Source organism: Phaseolus vulgaris, chromosome 5 (genome assembly GCF_051622355.1).
Source record: "Phaseolus vulgaris cultivar YP4 chromosome 5, ASM5162235v1, whole genome shotgun sequence".
Classification (NCBI taxonomy): domain Eukaryota; kingdom Viridiplantae; phylum Streptophyta; class Magnoliopsida; order Fabales; family Fabaceae; genus Phaseolus; species Phaseolus vulgaris.
Genome location: NC_143502.1, coordinates 42,606,696 through 42,628,718, shown reverse-complemented (window position 1 = coordinate 42,628,718; position 22,023 = coordinate 42,606,696). Strand labels below are relative to the sequence as shown.

At 31.5% G+C, this 22,023-nt stretch overlaps 2 protein-coding genes across 7 annotated transcripts; one reads left to right on the top strand and one right to left on the bottom strand.

The window, feature by feature from the left end:
• The first annotated feature begins 1,830 nt into the window (after nucleotides 1-1,830).
• Nucleotides 1,831-15,651, top strand: LOC137835961 (RAD3-like DNA-binding helicase protein). 6 transcript variants are annotated; one of them, XM_068644733.2, is made up of 24 exons: nucleotides 1,831-2,105; nucleotides 2,972-3,228; nucleotides 3,546-3,694; nucleotides 4,737-4,818; nucleotides 4,950-5,097; nucleotides 5,316-5,472; nucleotides 5,744-6,027; nucleotides 6,177-6,222; nucleotides 7,201-7,345; nucleotides 7,430-7,584; nucleotides 8,285-8,376; nucleotides 8,458-8,556; nucleotides 8,664-8,732; nucleotides 9,045-9,131; nucleotides 9,274-9,333; nucleotides 9,419-9,534; nucleotides 12,850-12,907; nucleotides 12,979-13,084; nucleotides 13,223-13,281; nucleotides 13,376-13,733; nucleotides 13,833-13,966; nucleotides 14,376-14,521; nucleotides 14,899-15,029; nucleotides 15,329-15,651. In XM_068644733.2, exons 1-23 carry the CDS (start codon nucleotides 1,926-1,928, stop codon nucleotides 14,972-14,974), a joined length of 3,063 nt encoding a protein of 1,020 aa, XP_068500834.2. In that variant the 5' UTR covers nucleotides 1,831-1,925; the 3' UTR covers nucleotides 14,975-15,029; nucleotides 15,329-15,651. The 6 variants fall into 6 exon arrangements, with proteins under 6 accessions (XP_068500834.2, XP_068500831.2, XP_068500833.2 ...); XM_068644730.2 differs by having other exon boundaries at nucleotides 15,212-15,651; XM_068644732.2 differs by having other exon boundaries at nucleotides 14,899-15,157; nucleotides 15,259-15,651.
• Nucleotides 15,652-18,001: 2,350 nt separating this feature from the next.
• OFP14 (ovate family protein 14) lies at nucleotides 18,002-19,500 on the bottom strand. The gene has a single exon (XM_068644740.2). The coding sequence runs from the start codon at nucleotides 19,108-19,110 to the stop codon at nucleotides 18,319-18,321; it is 792 nt and encodes a 263-aa protein (XP_068500841.2). The 5' UTR covers nucleotides 19,111-19,500; the 3' UTR covers nucleotides 18,002-18,318.
• Between the last annotated feature and the right edge of the window lie 2,523 nt (nucleotides 19,501-22,023).

Sequence of the window (22,023 nt, the reverse complement as noted above, 5' to 3'; positions counted from 1 at the left end):
ATATTGTATTTTAATAATTAAAAATATATTTTAAAATGAATTTATTTATTTATATAATTATTTAATATATATATTTATAAAAACAATATTTTGTAAAGGTTAACAAATATGAAAAAATAATGAACAATATTTGGTCGAGGAAGTGTGAAAAAAAATGAGCTAGTTTATTTAAGCAGCTTTGAGTCAAGTGTTAAGGAACTTATGATAAAATTTGATTTTGATTTCAAATTTAAATTAAGTAGCAGATTCAATTTTGATTATCTAATCTCTTATTTAAATTGTATATATATTTTAAATTTATTGCATATTATCTTATTGAATTTAATTAGACTGTTTTGCATTTGATTATATAATATATTATTACAACTTTATTTGTAGAATGATTTTTTATTTGATTTAGTTTTAATTTAAAGATGAGTGCGTAATGTTTTCATGTTTAATTTTATTTCTAACGAGTAAATAAATGAATTAATGCATTTTGATATTTTTCTATGATCGCAATAAATAAATGGTTGATATTCCAGTAAACACAACATTGATTAATATTTTTAAACACAAGATTAACTAATCATCTAATTAGCAATTAAAATTATTCGTTCTCAATTTATCCATAAGATATAAAAATTTAGAATTTTATGTAAACTTTTTAATCTCTGTTTACCTAAATTATAATGTTATTTATTAACAAGATGTTAGAAATAATTAACTAATTCTCTATGAAATTTTCAATTTCTTATGGTTGATTTGAGCTTTTCGTACTAGATCAATTAGTTTTGACTTTGTTATAGGTAGGGGTGGCAAAGTAGGCCGATCCGCTGAAAAAAATATGGAGTGGGTTGATTATTTCAACCCACTGATCCGCTTATGTCTGTCCCGCATAACCCACATCTTGCGCGAGCTAAGTGCGGGGTGGGGGATTGGTCGGCTTAATCCGCATAAATTAAAAAATATATATATTTTTTCTACACCCCATATTTTCTTCATGTAACCTCATATTTTACCTTCCGAAATTTTTAATAACATCTTATTACGCATGTTTCACGAAAATAATATTATGATATCATTTACCTAATCCATCTAAATAAAAAAAAATCAAAATTTTTATTTAAAAAATTATTTTTTTTAATAAATATTTCTTATACGAGCTGACTCGCAAATCCGCGGACCAACCCTTATGCAGGGCGGGCTAGAAAAACCAACCCGTAAATTCTATGCTGGGCAGGCCAACCCAACTCGCATTTTGCGGGCCAAGTGCAGGGCAGACCTATGCGGGGCGGGCCAACCCGCATTGCCACCCCTAATTATATGAATTTATTTTCGACTACTAGATGTGGGTCAATTATCGGTTTTTAAATTCAAGATCATTCTCAAGTGGATGTGTCGGAAAATCGATCATAAAGTCATAATCAATTTCTTCATTAAAAACATTATACTTAGCTCTTAAACAAATTATCTATTTACAATAGTTGTTATTAAACTTTAATTTGATTTTTACTTTTCACACCTTACAATTATTAAGTATATTTTTATTGTGTTTTGGTTTATTTATTAGATTTTCATCCAATATTATTTTATTTTATTATTTATTTATATTATTTTAAGTTTCTATATTCTTGCTATATTCTTACTGCCTTATAATGTCAATTTAATTTTAAAAATGGTAAATATATTATTTAGTATCTAAGTAAATTATTAGTTTCTGTAATATCATCAGCTAGTTTAAATAATATTTTTTCCAATTTAATAATTAAATTGACAAAGTTTAAGAACTATTTAAATGACCATTTAACTTTTTAAATCTTTAAAACAGGGTTCAGGTACTACTACACTACGACGTCGTTCAGCGATATGCAATGAATTGGCGGGAAAATTATCTCATTCTATAACTGGCGCCAGTGGGTTCTCATGTTAGGGTTCATTGGTGTATGAAAAGTTCAAACAAAAGAAAAGTAAGAGGTAAGTGTTTTCTGATTTTCTTGCCGGAATCGAGTGAAAACGAAGAAATGCCGACCTACAAGATAAGGGGAATCGACGTAGATTTTCCGTACGAAGCGTATGATTCCCAGGTCGTTTACATGGACAAAGTCATTCAGTCACTTCAGGAGGTAACGATTTAGAATACTTTTTTTTTATTTAATTTCCCATATGTATTATTCGTTGGAGGTAGATTTGTTCGAGTTGCAGTTGGGTACTGAATATGGGTTCTTTTATCAGTGGGGATTCAAATCTTGATTCACCATGTGGTAGAAGAGTTCGTTGGTAACAATTTAGAATCTACTTCAGTGAGTTGTAATATCTTCTCAAATACGGAGATATGAATTAAGGTTGTTGCAAATTTCAATTGCCAATTGGCGAGAGTGGTCGTGTTCTTGAAGTTGTATTTATAAACTTCCTTTTGGATAAATTGAATGTGATGCCGCAATGTTAATGATATTACTTGATACTAGATAGTTTGATAATGACGTGGGTCTGTCGTAGATTAATATGTCTTCAAATGATCCTTGGTTTACCATCGAATCAGTATAATATCGGGGTGTTCTCATCAGAATTGGTATAAAAAGTTTTGTATTTCCCGTGTTCTATTCAGTATTGATATTAAAAAGTTTAAAAAATAAAAAAATTATCTAATTCTTGAAGTGTTTTAATTAGTATTGGTATAAACGGTTTTAAAAATAAAAGTATAAAAATTGTAAAAAACGCTATTAAGAAGATTGAATTGTCTTTGAAATATTTGACATGGATATGCATCTGGCAGTGTTATGACATTGCATTGGTACTATATAGAAGTTTTTGTGCCTTTTTAGATTTGAAGTCATTATCTGCTGCTGTTTACCTTGGTTTTGTTTTCAAGTGCTCAATGTCTTGCTATTACGATTCCCCTATGGCATCTGTTTTCTATCATTTGTTTACCGTTCAGACTGTGATTTTATTAGATACTGAATGAATTGTGCTGTGTGTTTTGGCATGGCAGAAACGTAATGCACTATTGGAGAGTCCCACAGGAACTGGAAAAACTCTCTGTCTTCTCTGTGCTACCTTAGCATGGCGGAAGAGTTTGGGTAGTTTCACAACTGGTGTGAGCATGCATACTGGTGACAAATCAGAGGGTAAAACTGATGTGTCACTGTCACAATCTGAGTCCTCAACATTCTCTACAATTGTATATGCTTCACGCACTCACAGCCAAATCCGTCAAGTAATTCAAGAATTGAAAAGAACATCTTACAGGTCATACTATATATTTAGGAATTTTTTTCTGTTTTTGTATGGTTTTGCTGATTATTGACTTGTCAATGTTGATGATAATTGATTGTGTCAATATCATGTGAATTTACCATTATCTTGCACTTCCTCAGTTTTTATTTCCTATATCTAGTTGGTGATATTGGTCCAGAGAGAAAAAAATGGATTCTGTGAACTATCATGGTTAATATTTTGTGTGTACTACTACTACTTATGCTGAACCAAATAAAACTTATTGTCTGCAGTTTTTATGATGATTAGTATGTTGGGCCTAAGCTTACCTGATATTTATCAGTATGCAGGCCTAAGATGGGAGTCCTGGGATCTCGGGAGCAACTATGCATTCATGATGAAGTGAAATTACTTCGAGGAAAAACACAAACAAATGCTTGCCGATTCCTCTGCCGTAGGCGTGGGAAGCGTCAGTGTAGCCATTTTCATCAAGTTGCGGGTAATTTTGGAAAAAACATTTCTATGCATACAATATGGGTGCTTATATATTACGTGTGCACCTTATTTTTCATTATATGTGTATCAGTAACCCATATTTAAAACTTAACATGTAGATTATTTGACCAAATGAATGTTCTCATACATGTTGCGTGATCACTCTTAGTACCACGGATTGCCATAATTCAAATGATGAACAAGCATAAACTTACAACATACCAGATTTTATATTATTCTTATTTGTTTATTTATTATTATTGTTATTAATATTTTATTTTTCCGTTGTCACTTTGATATGCTATGTTAACCTGCCTTAATTATGGACACCCTTGGCAATTTGTTGCCTCATATACTTCATCGTGATAGGTGTGAAGAAGTGGATATAGTCCCACATTAACTACAAATAAGGTTTGAGCAGTGGTTTACAACTTAGATAATTCTTACCTTATAAGTTAATTTAGATTCTAAGCCCAAATTCTAAAAAGGCTATTTGTGTCTAATTATTTCATACAAACATATAGTAACTTATTGATCCAGAAAGGAAGAATGATTTATTTGGTCCTTGAAATTCTGTGATGGGTTCAAGTTAGTCCTTGAAAGTAGTTTTTAAATTTCATATTCATCTTTCATTTTAGATAAGTCTTTGTAATACTACTATTGAAATTAAATTTAGTTGGTTTAAGTTATCATTAAAATGCAATTTAGTCCATATATGCAGGGACAAATTTCATTTTAATGATACCATACGCGAACTGTATTGAAATGAAGGATGAATGTGAAAGACAAAGGTTACTTTTAGTTTATTATCATTTAGGCACTACTTTAATACGGCCACACGCTTTTATGGACCAAATAAATAATTCTCTTCATATAAATTCTCCCTCGTGGACTAGGTACTCTGAAGCTCAAATGATATCATGTGTGTGTAAGAATAGGATATAATGTTTATGGAGGTTGCTGAAATCTACATATCATTTATGAACTATTTGTTAAGTAAAATCATTGCGACTTATCTTAAGAATGTTGCTAAAATTTTGTTGCAGAGTACTTGAAGGGCAATTCCCATCTTGGAGAAGAGCCCGTAGATATTGAGGATTTGGTCGATATTGGTAGAAAATTTGGGCCGTATGTTTTCTCAGCTATGCTGGCTGTAACCATAATTTATCATCTTAATGGGCAATTTTGTTTGCCTCCTTTTCCTTCTCTTCTCTCTCCAAGTGAACAATTTTGCCTTAATTTGTGTCTGCTTATTTCAGGTGTCCTTATTATTTATCAAAGGAGCTCCACAAGTTTGTTGATATATTATTTGCTCCATATAATTATCTTATAGATCGTGGATATAGAAATTCTCTGCAACTTTCTTGGAGCAATAGTGTACTCATATTTGATGAAGCTCACAATTTGGTAAGAAGACATTACAAATTTGTCAGAAATTAAGATCTATGCATAGACTTTAGTTCCATTAAGTGTAACCTGTCTTTGCTATGTTCAATCTTGTCCTCTTTCAGTGCTCTGCTATTATGTATTATTGAAATTTTATTCATGCTAATGTTACTACTTTCAGTCTGCTGTGTTACTGAAATATATTCAAGCTATATAATTTGCTTGTTATTTACTTGCAGGAAAGCATATGTGCTGATGCAGCCTCCTTTGACTTGCCTTCTTGGCTTCTAACTACTTGTATTAAAGAGGCAGAAAGTTGTATTGACCTTTCTATAGAAAGAAGAGATAAATCAAATGATAAGTCACAAAATCCAGATGATTTTGCTATCCTCAGAGGTTAGCTTAATCTTACAGAATGCCACTCAAATTCCAATTTTTCTGACAATATCACGATGCATGCTTTTACTCAATTTAACAGCATTATTGAGAAAATGATATTCAATATAAACCATGTTTGTGTTTACTGGATTTTTGGGTGCAACAACCAATTGCACCTACATGCATTTCTTATTTTTTTCTTTTCAGATTCTGGTCTGGGTACGCCAAAAATAGTAAGCCATATATATTTTGTCATCACACGTACAGATTAATATTTTCTTTCTTGCAGCACTTCTTCTAAAGCTTGAAAAGTGTATTTCTGAGGTGCCTATCGAATCTAAGGAGTTGGGGTACACCAAGCCTGGGCCTTATATCTATGAACTGCTGGCTGATCTTAACATCACGCACAAAACTGCTTCTAAGCTAATCGGTATAATTGGTGTAGCTTCAACACTTCTCCAGGAACATAATCAGCAGAAATCAACTGGCACGGTCTGCAGGTTGGATAGAATAGGTGAAATTCTTGATATTGTGTTCAGGGATGGAAGAACTGCACATGCTAAATATTATCGTGTAAGTATTGGACTTTATTGTATCCAAGTTACACTTCACAGGATAGTTTTTGTTTGTGTTGTCATTTTATGATCACTCCTTTTTTTTTGTATTTTTGCATTTCTATGGATTATATCTTACTTGGAGCTTTATTTCCCTTTGCATAAAAGGTTCATGTGCGGGAGGTTGAGGCTTGGGCTGCCAATGACTCTAAAGGTAAATTGAGACTTGTTTGAATGTACAAGATTTCTCAATGTATTGAAATAATCTTTTTTCTTTAAATACACTCCATTTATTTTTCCTCTATCAACTTTCAAAAACTTACTATTTACTAATACTATAACTTTAAAACTGACCAGTTTTATTTAACATGTTAAGGAATGCTTCATAATTTATGTGGACTTGTTTATTGTACAATTTGCGATTCTTTTTGTGACAGTTTTATATTCTATTATTTTTTATCCATTATTGTCATGAAGTCCCACAGCACTTGCCTCAATTCTTGAAGTGAGGCTTATATATTTGTTGGGCAGCTTAGCTTAATGTCGATTTGATTTAAGATGAAATTTGACATGGCATTAGGACCTATAGCTCGTCTTCTTAAAGTGTCCTGTTCTGATAGACTCGCCTGTTCTGGTAGACATTTGTAGAAGGGGTATTGGGAAGTCCCGCCTAATGTGGCTCAGTTCTTGGAATGACTTATATATTTGTTGGCAACTTTGCGTAATGACAATTGGTTTTACAATGAAATTTGACAATTATTGTCATTGTACTTCATTAAATTATCCCCTAGTCAGATGTGTTTGTACAGATTATTGCTGCTCTTTTCTTTTTTGGAAAAATAATGTTTTTATTTTTATTGTGCAAAATATATTTTAATGTTTAAAAGATATGGTTGATTCTGAAAGCTTTTAGGCCAGGCCTTTTGGTTTATATTTTTTTGGTGTTGGAATGTGAAGAGGAGTTGGATTTATAAATTTAACTCTGGTTGGTTACATGATACAAGTGATACGCACCAAGAGGAGGAAATGTTTCTTGTTGAGCTTTAGTCTTTTTGTAAATGAAGCTGTTCCTTTCATTATACATACATTCTAACTTGTTTCCATTAGATCTGTACAGTGTTTTGTAACTTATTTGTCCCTGTATGTTACATTCACAGTTATGCTAATATGTCTTGTTGTTTTGATGCTGCAGGCAAGGTGTCAAGGACACTCAGCTGGTGGTGCTTTAATCCAGGAATAGCCATGGAAGACTTTCGTAATAAATATGGGGTTAGATCTATTATACTGACTTCGGGCACATTATCTCCTATGGAGTCTTTTGCTGAGGAACTGAAGTTGTAAGTTCCTTTGTTGCTAACTGTGTTTTCATCAATAATATATTGGTTGCCATTAACAAAAAGTATTGATTCTGGTAATCTCAGAGACTTCCCCATCCGGCTAGAAAATCCACATGTAATAACCCCAAATCAGATATGGGCGGGTGTTGTTCCGGTTGGTCCTTCAGGATATACTTTTAACTCCTCTTACCGCACTCGTGATTCACTACAGTACAAGCAGGACCTTGGAAATGCAATTGGTATTTGACCTGCTTATGCTGTACTGAATTTGGCAAAATGAAGTTTATGTAATATTTGTCTCACCATTTTGATAATTGCATATCTAGTTTAAAAAAATGGAGTTGCACTATTTTGGTAGTGAAAGCCTCATTAGTGAACGGAGCATTGCATTTTTGTTACAGCTTTCTGCTTTTATACCCCAACCTATTTCAGATTTTGGAGTGCTTTAAAATCAACATTTTTTTGAGTCAAACATATCTAGGCTTCAGATACAAACATGATTTTTGATGGTCTTGTGGATCATTCCTAGAAAGGTATGTGGTATAATTCACACTATTTTAAGATGGACTTGTGTAACCAGTCCTAAATAGGAGTGTTGATTAAGTAGAGGTTAAGTTGTCAATGTCATGATTTGATAGTTTATGCTCTGTTCTAGTCATTGACCTGGAGATAGATGTGAGTGTTTGAGGCATAACGAGGCCTATGAGTGGAAACCCAATGAAGATTTCAACAAGTTAATATTATATAATTTGTATTCATGACTTCATTTGTGTGGGTATAATTTCATAAAAACTAAAGAAAATTCTATATTCCAGATTGAGACACCAGAGCCTACAAAATTTGGAATAAGTAGCTTGCATCATTATCAAAAATTGATGAAAAGACTTGATGGGTACTGTCATTAACTAACCATAATTTCATTTCTATGTTGTATTCCAGTAAATTTGGCCCGAATTGTTCCTGATGGACTTCTTGTATTCTTCCCATCGTATTACCTTTTGGACCAAATCATTGGTTGTTGGAAAAGTGTGGTAAGATTCATACAAACCTAATGAAAGATAAATTTGTTTGGTCAAGCTATGGTACATGGTGTTGAGGTTTGTTATTTTCAGAGTAATGAAAATTCAATGTCAATATGGGACAGAATTTGCAAACACAAGAAGCCTGTTATAGAACCTAGGGAATCTTCGTCATTTCCTTTGTCGATTAAGGTAACACTTTTATGTAACATGGTGAAAACACATTCTTCTATAATATACATTTGGATACATCATATCCTAAGATGTGCCTAACTTGACCTTTATGCTTCTCTGTATAGGACTATATGTCTAAGTTGAATGACACCTCAACCACTGGAGCAGTTTTTTTTGCTGTTTGTCGTGGGAAGGTAGGACTTAATCATGAGTTGAGAAACAACCTTCTGAGTTGTTCTCATAGGAATTCATTTATTATGGTATACAAAATACTGTAAGGTGTAGTGGTACCTGTATTGTTATGATATAGGTATACAGGAGGACCTAAGGGATGTCAATATATTTGAAGATTTTGGGATAGAAGATCATTTATATAATATTAAAATATTTAGTGACATTTATAATTAAGGGAGAATGGTTCATAAAGGTCAAGCACTATCCTAGAAATTGTACTACATATTCATAATGCCTCACTTAGATGTATTTGTGATTGGTTATTTTAATAGGTAAGTGAAGGATTAGATTTTGCTGATCATGCTGGAAGAGCTGTGGTAATTACTGGTTTGCCATTTGCGACAAGTACTGATCCTAAGGTTTGATTATCTTTTCCCATTCTTGTATGTTATCTCATTCATTAACAATCCTAACTCCAAATAGTTCTCTTGGTATTGTCTATTAATTATGCATGTACATGTACTTATGTTTGTTATGAAAATTCACTTTTAATCACTATAGGTTCGACTAAAACGAGAATACCTAGATAAACAATCTCGTCCAGAGGGAGAACTGTTCAAGGTTATGTTGGTTTACTTGCATAAATTTTGTACACATCAATGCAATATGTATACAAGTATTAATTATTTGTCTTGTACTTAAATAGGTTTTAACGGGAGATGAATGGTATAACCAACAAGCCTCCCGAGCTGTGAATCAAGCTGTTGGGCGCGTAATTCGCCATCGCTATGACTATGGAGCAATTATTTTATGTGATGAAAGGTTTTTACCCGGAGTTAATTTGGTCTAAATATCCTTAAAATACATGGGTTTTATTTTATTACTAATTCTCATTCTCTCTTTTGTGTATTACTTCTTCAATGAAACATGGATAATTTGCACATCAGAGATTTGTTTTGGTCCCAACAAATTTTTGTTGATGGTTTTTTGGGTGGCTCTGTTCAAGCTATATAAGCCGAATGCAATATAAATGTAAATTGGTTAGTGTCATGATAATATGATACAAACTAATTTTCATTTTGTCAATTATCTCATAAATATCTTGATGTATATGTTAAATGTAACTACTATATTTACCCATCTCTTTGTATTTTGAGACACTTATTCAGGCTCCTGTATTGTAACAACACACACATAGATTATTTTTTATCTCTTCACCATATATCTCAACATGGTATCTAGAGCCTAAACTAGATTTGTGATTTCCCGATGGACCCACTGTTCATTGTCATTATAATATCCGACCTCTTTTGCCACTATTTTGCCATTGTCTTTTCTACTGTTGTTGTCGTCTCTGCTTTTGCCATCATTGTCGCTGAGGACACCACTGTTCAGATCGCCTCCGCTAGATGATCATTGTTCCGTCGATCCTGCATCCAATGGAGCAACAATGCTTTTGCCATCATTGTCGCTGAGGACACCACTGTTCAGATCGCCTCCACTAGATGATCATTGTTTCGTCGATCCTGCATCCAATGGAGCAACAATGCACCTTCACACTTGTTAACATGTCCTTCTCGTAGGTTTGTTAGTCGTCATTTGTGGTGGTGTAATTGTCGGTGTCGATCTTGTTGTGATGTGTTTTTCCCGATTTAGTCTTGCTTCTGGGATCAAAGCTTGATTGAAGTTTCTCACCTTATTTGGAGACATTTTTCTCTCTCTAATATGCAATGACTTCTCCTAGTGTTGCTTGTTCTTATTCTTCTATTTTTACTAATTACATCAACGTTCCTTTGTCCTTTGACAAGTTAGATGAAACTAATTATGACACTTGGATACTGATCTAAAACTTTAGCTTAAGGGCCAAAATTATGTTAACCATCTTACATAAACAACAACCTAATGAAAAATATCACTTTTGCTGGTCTCGAGTTGACTATCAATACTTCCCTCGAACATATATTTCATGCCCATGACATGTTTTGGAGTATGGGAACAAGCTTGATTACTGTACACAAATGACACATAACGTCTCTTTGGCGTTTGTCAAAATCTCTTGAATGTTGTCACTCCCAAATGTCTTAATGGTTCATTGGTTGAATATTGGGGCAAAGTACATGGTCTCCTTCATGACTTTAATGAATTGTTGCCTCTTGCTTCTACTCCTACTCAAGAATTCGAATAACACTAAACTTTCCAAAGAATATTTGGTTATTTGTTAACAAATGTTGAGATCCCTGAATATGCCCACTTTGACTTTTGCTTGGTCCACCCTCTTGCGCATGCTGCGCAATTAATCCATTGAGATACCTTCTTCTATCTCCACTAGTGACTCTTCAACATTCATATCTCAATGTGATGATCACAACCAACTCACAAACCTAGCAAGAATTGTCCCAAAAGTGATCATTGCTGTTAGATATTATTAGATATAATTAGATATTATTTGATATTATAGATATTGTTAGATATCTCATATTTATGTAATGGGCTTAGCCCATATGTTTCTTTTCCTTTTTCCTATATAAACATAACCCTATGTGTTCAATATACACAAGGGATTTACCCTATTCTTTATTTTCCTTTAATATGGTATCAGAGCCATTTTGAGCCTATCCTAGCGAGTATTTGTTGGGCTTATCAGGCCACCCGCTATCGGATCGCTATCGGACCATCCATAATATATAGTCCCACGCACGACTTGGCAATCTCGGCGTGAGGGGGGTGTGTTGGAGATCCCACATCGCCTAGAGATTAGAGTCTTTCATTGTATATAAGTGGGTGCAAACCTCAACCTCATGAGCCGGTTTTATGGGGTTGAGTTAGGCTTAAAGTCAACTTTGTAATATTGCCATAAACTAGGTCATATAATTGAAAGGTGTTATGTATTACATGACTGCTTTTCATTGTTGGCCTCTTAATCAGTCGGATGTCAGCATGTCTTCCTTTACAGTGATTTGCTAGAGGAAATTTGTATGGAGCAACCTCTTGGTTTTTTTTGCTTAGGGGGAGTCTTCCATATTGTTATGTTACTTTTGCAAATCTTTATATGGTCTCAATCAGTTGTCTAGAGCATGGTTTGGTAGATATAGTGAAGCTGTCCAACAATTTGGTATGAGTAGAGGTGAGGGAGATCATTTTGTGTTTCATCGTCATGTATGTTGATGACATTGTTCTTATAGTTAGTGATCATCATGACATCTTTAAAATAAAACAACACCTCTTTTCTCATTTTCAAACAAAAGACCTTGACAAACTTAAATATTTCTTGAGGATGAGATAGCACAATCCAACAATGGAATTGTCATTTCTAAAAGAAAGTATGCATTGGATATTTTAGAGGAAATTGGACTAATAAATTCCAAGCCCATTGACTCACCCATGGATCCTAATTCCAGACATCTACCTAGACAAGGGGAGTCATTGTTAGAAAATTGAACTATCTCATAATTACACTTCGTGACATTGTAGTCACTGTGGTACACCAATTTCTAAATTCTCCATGTACAGGACATTAAACTGCAGTTATTGGCATTCTGAAGTATATTAAAGGTGTCCCTAGAAATAGTTTGTTAGGTCACAATAATCACACTCGTGTTGTAGGTTATTCAAATGCAGATTGGGTTGAATCTCTGTTTGACAGAGGTCTACCTTCGGATAGTGTTTCATTTTTTGGGACAATTTGATCATGTGGAAAAGCTAGAAGCAAATTTTAGTTAGAAGATTTAGTGGAAACCCTAAACCCTAAATAATTGGAAGATCTTAGATTTGAGTATATATGTAAATAAGCTTGGTTCATATGATTTATGTGTCAACTTGAGGGGGAGGGTTAAATGTAACTAATATATGGGCCTTGGCCCATCTCTTTGAATTTGAGACACTTATATATATATACATGCTCCTCTGTTGTAACAGTTACACATAGAGAGATTATTTTGTCTCTTCACCATATATCTCAACAATATACATTAGTAATTCAAACGCCAACTAATAAACATGTCATGGTCCTAGTTATAATTATTCTCTTATTTAGTAAATATCAGTAGCATGTTATATTACAACCTAAGTATTAATTTGGCCTTTGTTGTTTTTACCCATTTTTGCTAAGGGTTATTCTTAGTATTGGAGTTGTTACAGGTTTTCACATCAACAACGCCTGTCCCAAGTCTCACGTTGGATACAGCCTCATATAAAGGTGCTACTCTTCACTGAAATTGCCGTTTTGGATTACAATTTTTTTATACTAACTGGTTTCCATTATTGCAGTGTTTCTCAAGATTTGGAGAAGTCGTTTTCACTCTAACTCGGTTTTTTCGAGATGTGGGAACTCAGTGTCCTACTAAGGTGTCTTTGTTGGAAGCTAAAAAAGAGGGTCAGTGTCTTCTAGTACTACATTATGTTGGTTGTGTCATGTCATTTCTTTCTATTGTAGTTTCCCTTCTTTTATATATTTATTTTAAATCATTTTTCTACTGATATGATTTAACTAGACCATTGCTTGCTGATACAGGAAATCTAGGAGAATTAACGTCATCAGAGCAGCATATTGAAAAACTTTTTTCACCTATGGTAACCCTTGATCACGCATTGTAATTATGCTCATTTTTTCAGTCATATAATGCTATTGTTTGGCCCTTCGGTTTGATAATAATTTTTCTTGCAGACCACACCAAAGGCTCAAAATTTCTCTTTGAAAGCATCATCTTTGATTGATACTAAAAAAGGTCGTGCATCATTCCTGGGAGAAATCATGCCGGCCAATCGCTCATCTCTTTCTTTTGACAATTGCAAGACTGTACACTGTAAAAGTTCAAGTGATATTTCCGGCAAGGTTTTGCTTGGAAGGAAGACTCTTCTATCATCAGAATGTGAGAGGGTTGAGTTGGCCGATAGTTGTCATCTTGGTGAAAAATCAAAGGATACACCAATAGCACCTTGTTCTTCCAAGAAGCGTAAATTTATGTCAGGAGAGTACGACTTAAAGCAATGTTTTGGAAATTCTAATGAGCATTCATCATCTGGTACAAATTTTCTGAATAATAAAGCTCTCATTTCAGTTTCTAATTATATTAATTATGGTACATGAGTAGATTTATGATATGGCTAGTCAAAACGCTCAGGGGTTGTAGATCTAAGAGATAAAGATGGTGTGGCCTCCAATAGTGTTGAATTGACTAGACAAAAAGGCAACACTCCTGCTGATTCCGTGCCTTCAGTTGGTGATGAAACCCAAGGATCAGCATTCCTTGCTCAGGTAGAATTGTTATTTGTGATACATAAATTGCATGTAGCCTCAGAAAGTAGGGAATGCAATAAATGGAGGTGAAACTAATTCTCTTTATTATTAAAGCTAATATGCAAGAAAGTCCAATAAACTGTAATTATAAACATGAGCTATAAGGACAATCAGATTTTGATCATAATTCTTACGCAGTTTAAACTCAATTTCTGTTTCCAATTTATTTGCTGATGTGCAAGTATTCTTGGGTCAGTTTGCATTTAATTGTAACAGAATTTTCATTATTATTGTTATCAACCCTCAAGGTTTATACTTGGGCTTGGATTTTGTTATGAGGCAACATGGTGTTGCAATTTGATGTTCCTTTATATTGATACTGATGACAAGTTGAGTAAGGATATTTTGTATAAATTGTGCCTTACAGGTTCGAGATAAGCTCAGTGCTGCGGAATACATAGACTTCGTGGGTTGTATGAAGGCACTCAAGACCAAAGCAATGAAAATTAGCGAAGTTTTACAGTGTATTTCTAGATTGTTCTCTGGACCTGATAGGCTACCTCTACTTAAAAGGTATCCAATGAAATTATAATATTTTAAGCAACCTTTATGGCTTTGAACTGTTGTCCTTTTTATACCATTCATCCCCAGTCACTATGTTATTGAAAGTTCTTGATGTAACATATATCCTTAAGATTGGTTGCAATTCATGTAGCGCTATTGTCAAGTTTAATTATAATGCATGAGCCAAGTCATTCGATATTCTCACTGCAAAGTGTAAAACGGGGTACGTGAAAGAAAATGACTGATTCCTGCACTCGAGATTGCCACTTAAGACTCACTTCCTTGCATGATGCCTTTTACTTGAAGGAAATATATTTCAGACTTTTGATCATATTGAGATTCCTGACGTTGAATCATCACTTTACCTTCGTCATCTTGTTTAACAGGTTCAAAGATTACATCCCAGCAAAATATCATTCTTTGTATGAGCACTATGTTGAAGAAAAAACATCAATCACGTGAAGACTTAGGTGCCTTCTTGTGACTATCATCTGATAATTCGTCAGTTAAAAACCAGGCGATCTCTTAAGTCTTGGCATCTTTCTTGGATTGTTATTGAAGACGCGGAAAGGAATGAATATTAGTACATTACATAACAAGACTAGGAATGCGGAGACACGTGAAGAAAATATAAATTAGATATTGGTATTTCTTCACTCATAATTTAATAGACAATAATTTCATAAATGTTTGCTTCAGGAGTATTAACTTCAAACAGATTATTCATTGGCATGTATACTTCATAGCATTGAATGTGACAAACATGTTGAGATGAGGCTTCTTGAGATTTGATGTTTGACCTATGTGGATCAGCAGCAGATGATATATTTAGGAATCAGTTCGTCAAAAGAATGGCCAGTGAATTTTTTTGAGGGCCAGACAAGCAAGCCCTTTGATAACCGGCTTTCATGAAGCATCTTTCGAATGTCGTGCTTCGTGAGGAAATGCATTGTTTTTTGATCATTAATTTTGTTTAATCTTCATGGATTTATTTGTACATAGGTCTCCATGAAGTTGGTGAATATTGTAATTGAATACATTAATAGTTTACTATGTCTTTTTACTTCCAAATAGTTAGTAATGTAGATTGAGTTCCTTTGATAGTCAATAAACAATGCGAACAATATGTTAAAAAAACATTTATGATTTGTCAGAGTATTTATTATCTATACGTGGTGTTGGTTTGGCAACTTGCGAAGAGTTCAACTCCCCTTCAACCCAAGTGTGCATTATTTGGTGCCGGGAAATTAAGTCTTCACCCATACAGGTACATATTCATTCAACTTCCTGCAACAATTCCAATGAACTGTGTTATAAGTATTCGCTAGTTTTATTGATGATTATTTTCTATTGGAATGTTTGAGTTTAAAGTTGCTTAGTGTGATGCTAAGTGAGATATAACTCAACGTAATGTCTGAGTTTAAAGTAGTTTAGTACGATGTTAGTTAAGATATAACTTGATACAATGAATTTAAAAATAGTTTAGTGCAATGCTAGTTAAGATATGAGACAATTTCTTCATGTACCATATCAATTTTAACTTGCATCCTATCAATTTTTAAAATTTCCAAAATTACCCTTATTTTGGATTTGAATAATAAATATAATTCAAAATTAAAAAAAAATACATTCTTGATTAAAAATCCAAAAACACCAAATTTAAAATGCATTTTGGATAAAAAAAATTGGAATTCAAAAATGTGTTTTCAAAATCCAAATCCAGAATATTTCTGCATAAAGGGTTTTCGAAGTAATTTTCATCTACATCCTCATTTTATTTAAGATTATTTTCATCATTTTGAAGGGATTTTGTCATTTTCAATAGGTGAATTAACATGGTGTAGGGAGATATGACTTACAGAATATTGAGCTTTAAAGCAATATAACACAATAATAGTAATTTTTTTATGATGTTGAGGTGTTTGATAGTAACATTTTGTTCAAGTTCATGCATCAATGACCTAATTTACTATCATTTATGAATAGTCATTTTTGAAAATACACTAAATGTTTTAAATTAGTGTTTTTTCATATCTTGAAATGACATGATTGTTGTTCATTTCTTTGAAAGTTATTCTCAAATATCAATGAATTAATAGAAATACACGACCTTTTATGTTCAAAAGTGACTCTTTTTGTTTGAAACAATTTCTCTTTTTTTTTATATATATAAAGACATTTTCTCATTTTGTTTTTCTTTACCATCAGGCTTTTCTATTCTATTTACCTTTTTCTTTTTATCGTGTTTAGTTCATGTTGAGTTTAAATTATTCTTTATTTTATAAATAAAGTTTATTTGACATTCCAATAAAAAAAATCATTTAACATTTTTTAGAATAAAATATTATACTATAATAAATCACCTTTAAATTTTTTATATAGAATTAGTATAAAGATATCATTACGTATTCTCAGCAGGTAGGTTAGCTATCACAGGAGTATGACTTTTATGGCGTTTAAAAGAAGAGGGTATAATAAGCAAAAAAAAAATTGTTGACACTCAAAAAAGTAAAACACATAAGTTGACAAATTATAATAATATTTTAAATTTAATATGATTAAGATATTAATTTATTAAATTGTTAAATGAGTGTTTGTTAATGTGTGATTTCAAGATATCAGCACCCGTATAATAATAATCTTCGTCAATTTAACTTGTTGAGACACTGCATATGCTAGGGTCAACCATGTGTCCCCTATAGAGATACACACACTAAAAGTGTTGATAAAAAAAATGTTATATTTAAATTATATATTAACATTATCACTATCATTATGTTAGCAACAACTTATTAAGGTGTTGATTTTCCAAGTGAATTTGCTCTGTAATTTGGGCAAATTATAATTTACTTCTTTCTGGTTTCAGTTCATTTTTTGCTTAACATGAATCAATTGCTTTTTTTTTTCACGAAAACAATACTCTTTATCTAGTTGTTCACAGTGTGATAAGAGAATGATACCTTTTAAGAAGGAAAATTCACAACCTACTTAGAGAATAAAGAAACGTAAACTACAATTTGATTGATAAAGTTGATGCTCTTGGTAGATGTTATTGCACAAATAAAATTATTTGATTTTAAATATCTATAAATCAATTGGCTTAGAGTATCTTACTAATAAGAGTATAGACGATTTAAAGTTCAAATCATTCAGAATAGTCAATAATAAGTGTATTTTTAGTTTAGTGTAATCTATCTTTTTTTTTTTTTATATTCCATGTTATATATCGAAATTTTCATCATATTATCTGTCATATCCGATCTTATTATTGACCTAATTCAAATATTATCTCTTATTTAAGATTAATTATTTTGATATGACATTAATTTACTTATAAATATTAAGATCAATAGGTAATTATGTTATTATGTGAAGTCGATCTCGGCCATTACTCTAAATTTCACTTATTGTGAATTTTTTTTCCAATTATGATTTTATCACCATTTCCTAATTCTTGAGTTTATTAGGTTGAAACATGCTTGACTTATATACAAAGCTAGAAACCTATGATAATTCCACATTCACTCAAAATCACAAAATACAATTCTTAAGCTATAAGCAAAGTGTGCACATTTTTGTTAACAACACACAAAATCATCATGGTACAACTTACTTTATGTGAAGTCTGGGAAAAATTAAACATCGAAAACAAGAGTTCAAAAATCAAACCCATGATCTTCTTGAACCTCGTCTCATGAAAATATCTTTGGCATGCTTTTCCAAGAACACTTTTTCTTATTTAACCCTTGAAGCCTAACCCCCACTTGACATAAAAATTTAATGGTTATTATTGCGTTCTGAAAAAACTAAAACCCTAACGTTACGTTTTTGGTCACAGTCCTAACGGTTCGAACGCTACGTGGCTTGTCGGAAGCCGGTTCGGAATTGCTCCGCCGCATGGCGGCGGCGAGATCCACGAAAGCACCGAGGATGAACTTGTGCGATTTTTTGCGGTTGAGGTTAAGGTAACAGAACAAGAGCTCCTCCATGAAATCCCAATCAACCACCCCTTCGTGCTTCTTCACCATTTCTTCCATGGAGCCTCTGAAATCCTCGTAAGGGCTGGTGGAGTGCGACAAGAGAGCGATGCTATCATCCGGAAGAAGCGCGTGATCCGCACGCGCCTTCTCGTAGGAACCGGAAGACGAAACATCGTACAGAGTCGAAACGGTTGAGACCGATCCCACCTCGTCACTGGTCGTTGTATTCGTGGTGTTTGTGAAAACGTCCTCCACCAGCGACCCACGAGGATCACGCGGCGATGTCGTTTCTTCCACTTCGCGGTTTTCGTCTTCACCATCGAAGACCCTTTTGCTGTTTAAGGTAATTTCTTCGTCGTCTTTGAGGTAAAGCGACTTGAAATTCTCGAAGAGGAAACGGTCAACGTCTGCCAAGGTGGCTGCATCGTTGTTGTTGTTGCGAACATGAACATGGTGGTGATGGTGATGATGACGAGGTTCATTTCCGCCGCTGTACACGGCAAAGGACGGTGTCCGAGGATGTTTGCAACCAGAAAGAATCCAATTCTTGGAGGGTAATCGGATTTGAGGACGAGGGCTTTTGATTCTGAAGAGGTAATCTCGAATTTTCTTTGGCATGTTTCAGAATCATGTGTGATATAATAAGGAACTGTGATGAGTGAGAACGAAGAAAGGGAGTGTGTTTATAAATAAAAGGAACATGAGAAAGCGAAAGAGGGTTGAAAAATTAGTTTATTGAATGCTATGTGTGACACCAAAGAACATGCTCAAAATCCAGATTTATTAAATGAATTTTTGGTTAGGGAGAATTTGGTGAAACGCATGAACTTGGTTTGGTTGAGACTTGAGAATCATGCTTCTTGCCAAATCCAATTGAAAAGTAGAATAATTTCTTCAACACAATCATCATCTTTTTACCACTTTGCACATCCACAAACTATGAATGTGGTTATTATCTCTTTCTTTTGCTTCTTCTACATCAATAAGTGCCATAGATTGAGGTGTTCATCGTCAAATCAACCATGATATTTATTTTGAGTCAATGCATCACTAACTTGAAACTTTTCTCTAACTTTAACTTCAAAAGATAAGCATTGATGATGAATTTAGTAACTCTTTCGTGTCTTTAACTTATTTCCTCGTGAAATGTTAATGTTCTTGGTATATAATATAAGGTATAAATGTCAAAGTGTAACATATGATAAAAAACAATAAAAAAATACCTAGAAATTGTAAATAATGAAAGTATTTATACCTAGAAATTATAAATAATGAAAGTATTTATACTAGTACTACTAGAAAATTATTAAATAAAAATCAACTTTAGAGATAAAAAAAATTATTAGTTTCTATATTGACTAAAATATATACTATTTTAGAAACTAAAAAAAATTATTGGTATCTAAATTATTTTTATTATTGTTAAATAGTTTCTAAATTGGTATTTAATTAGTTGGTAGGTAGCTAATTAGATGTCAATTTAAAAAATATTTAATAATAATAGAAACTATTTTAGATACTAATAATTTTTTTAGTCTCTAAAATAGTATCTAATTTTATCCATATAGTAACTAATTATTTTTTATCTTTAAAATTAATTTTTATTTGATGATTTTAGTGTGTAAACTTAACGTACATATAAAAAAAATTAGCTACTTACGTTTTAGTTACCAATTATTTAGATTCTAAAGTTGGTATCTAAAACCTTGGTATCTAATCAGATATCATTTAGAAATTATTTATCAATAATATAAATTAATTTAGATAACAATGATATTTTAGTCTATAAAATAGTATATAATTTTATTAATATAATAACTAATTATTTTTATTTTTAAAATTAATTTTTATTTGATGATTTTACTGTGCAAACTTAACGTACATATAAAAATGTTTATTATCTTTTATTAGTTTTTTTAGTCTTGTTGTTGTTGGTGTGAAGTCTCTATATGGGACTTAATTAAAGAGTTTGACTCTAGTTTAACTTTAACTAGGGATATGTTAGTTCTTTATTAAAATATGTTTGAAACATTATTGTTAATATTCTCTGATTTTGCTTTTAAAGATTATAATGAGACTACTATATATATACATGATTAAAAATTAATAGGATTTTGATAAAAAAAAAATATTTTGATAATTTTAAAATTGGAATGGATGCTGGTCAAATGATCCTATTAAATAATGCTTTGTACCTATTAAACTTTATTGATTCAACTATTGAATATTTTGATATTAATTTAACGAATGCACACATTCAATTTTAAATAAATAAAACATTTGTAGTTATGTAACTATACTCTATTTTAATTATAATTTAATAAACACCTTATTTATACGTTAATTGAATTATTTAATACAGTATGTCATAGTTTTAAATTGTATAAAAATATGTAAACTTAATCTACTTGGTAAAAATATATCCCATCATAGCTCTTAATACACTGTTAACGTATTTTTATGATCAAATTATACTTTTAGTCTTATAAGTTTCTGTTTATTTATTAATTTTGTTTTTTTATCACATGTCACTGTAGAAAAATCATTAAGTAATTTTTTTTTTAGTTTATTTGAAATTTAATTAATTATCAATTTTTTAATTATCAATTAATTTATATTCTAAAGTTGGTAGTTAATTAGATATCAATTTAGAAACTAGTTTATAAATTTTTTTATACTAAAAATTATTTTAGATATCAATAATTTTTTTAATCTTTAAAATAATATTTAATTTAATCAATATAATAAATATTTTTTTTAAATTAGTTTTTATTTAATAATTTTCTTGTAATATATATACTAAATTGTATTAATTTACTTTTGGAAAAATAATTATTGTTTGCATTTTAAGAGAGAATTTTGAATAATTTTTTTATAATCCAAGACATGAAGTTTTAATGAAAACTATGAATATTTATGAAAATTTTAAACCAACTAATAATTAAGGTTAATTTAGTATACCGGTAATTTTTTAAAATTAAACTAAATTAGCTATTTTTATTAGTGTCTATACCTATGTTAGAATACCACTTCATATTAATTAAGGATTAAAGGGAATATTTTGAAATATTTATTTCTTGAAATCTAAAATATTACTAAATTAAATATTAATTAATTACTATATTAACTAAATTATATATTATTTTAAAAACTAAAAAAATTATTGATATATAAAATAGTTTTTATTATTAACAAAACTTATAAATTATATTTTTAAAATTTGTATTTAATTATCTAAATTTTTAGTTACCAACTATTTTATATTTTAAAGTTATAACTAATTAGATATTAATTTAAAAATTAGTTTATAAATTTTATTAATAATATAAATTATTTTATATATCAATAATTTTTTATTTTTTTTCTAAAATTAATTTTTATATAGTGTAGAGAGATAAATTAAATTTTAGATAAAAAAAAATATGAAAAACGAAACTGAAACTTGTATACATAGATATAAAGAAAAAAGATTAAAAATATAATTTTGAAATATTTTATTATTATTACTAATTCCTAGGCCTAGTAGCTAGC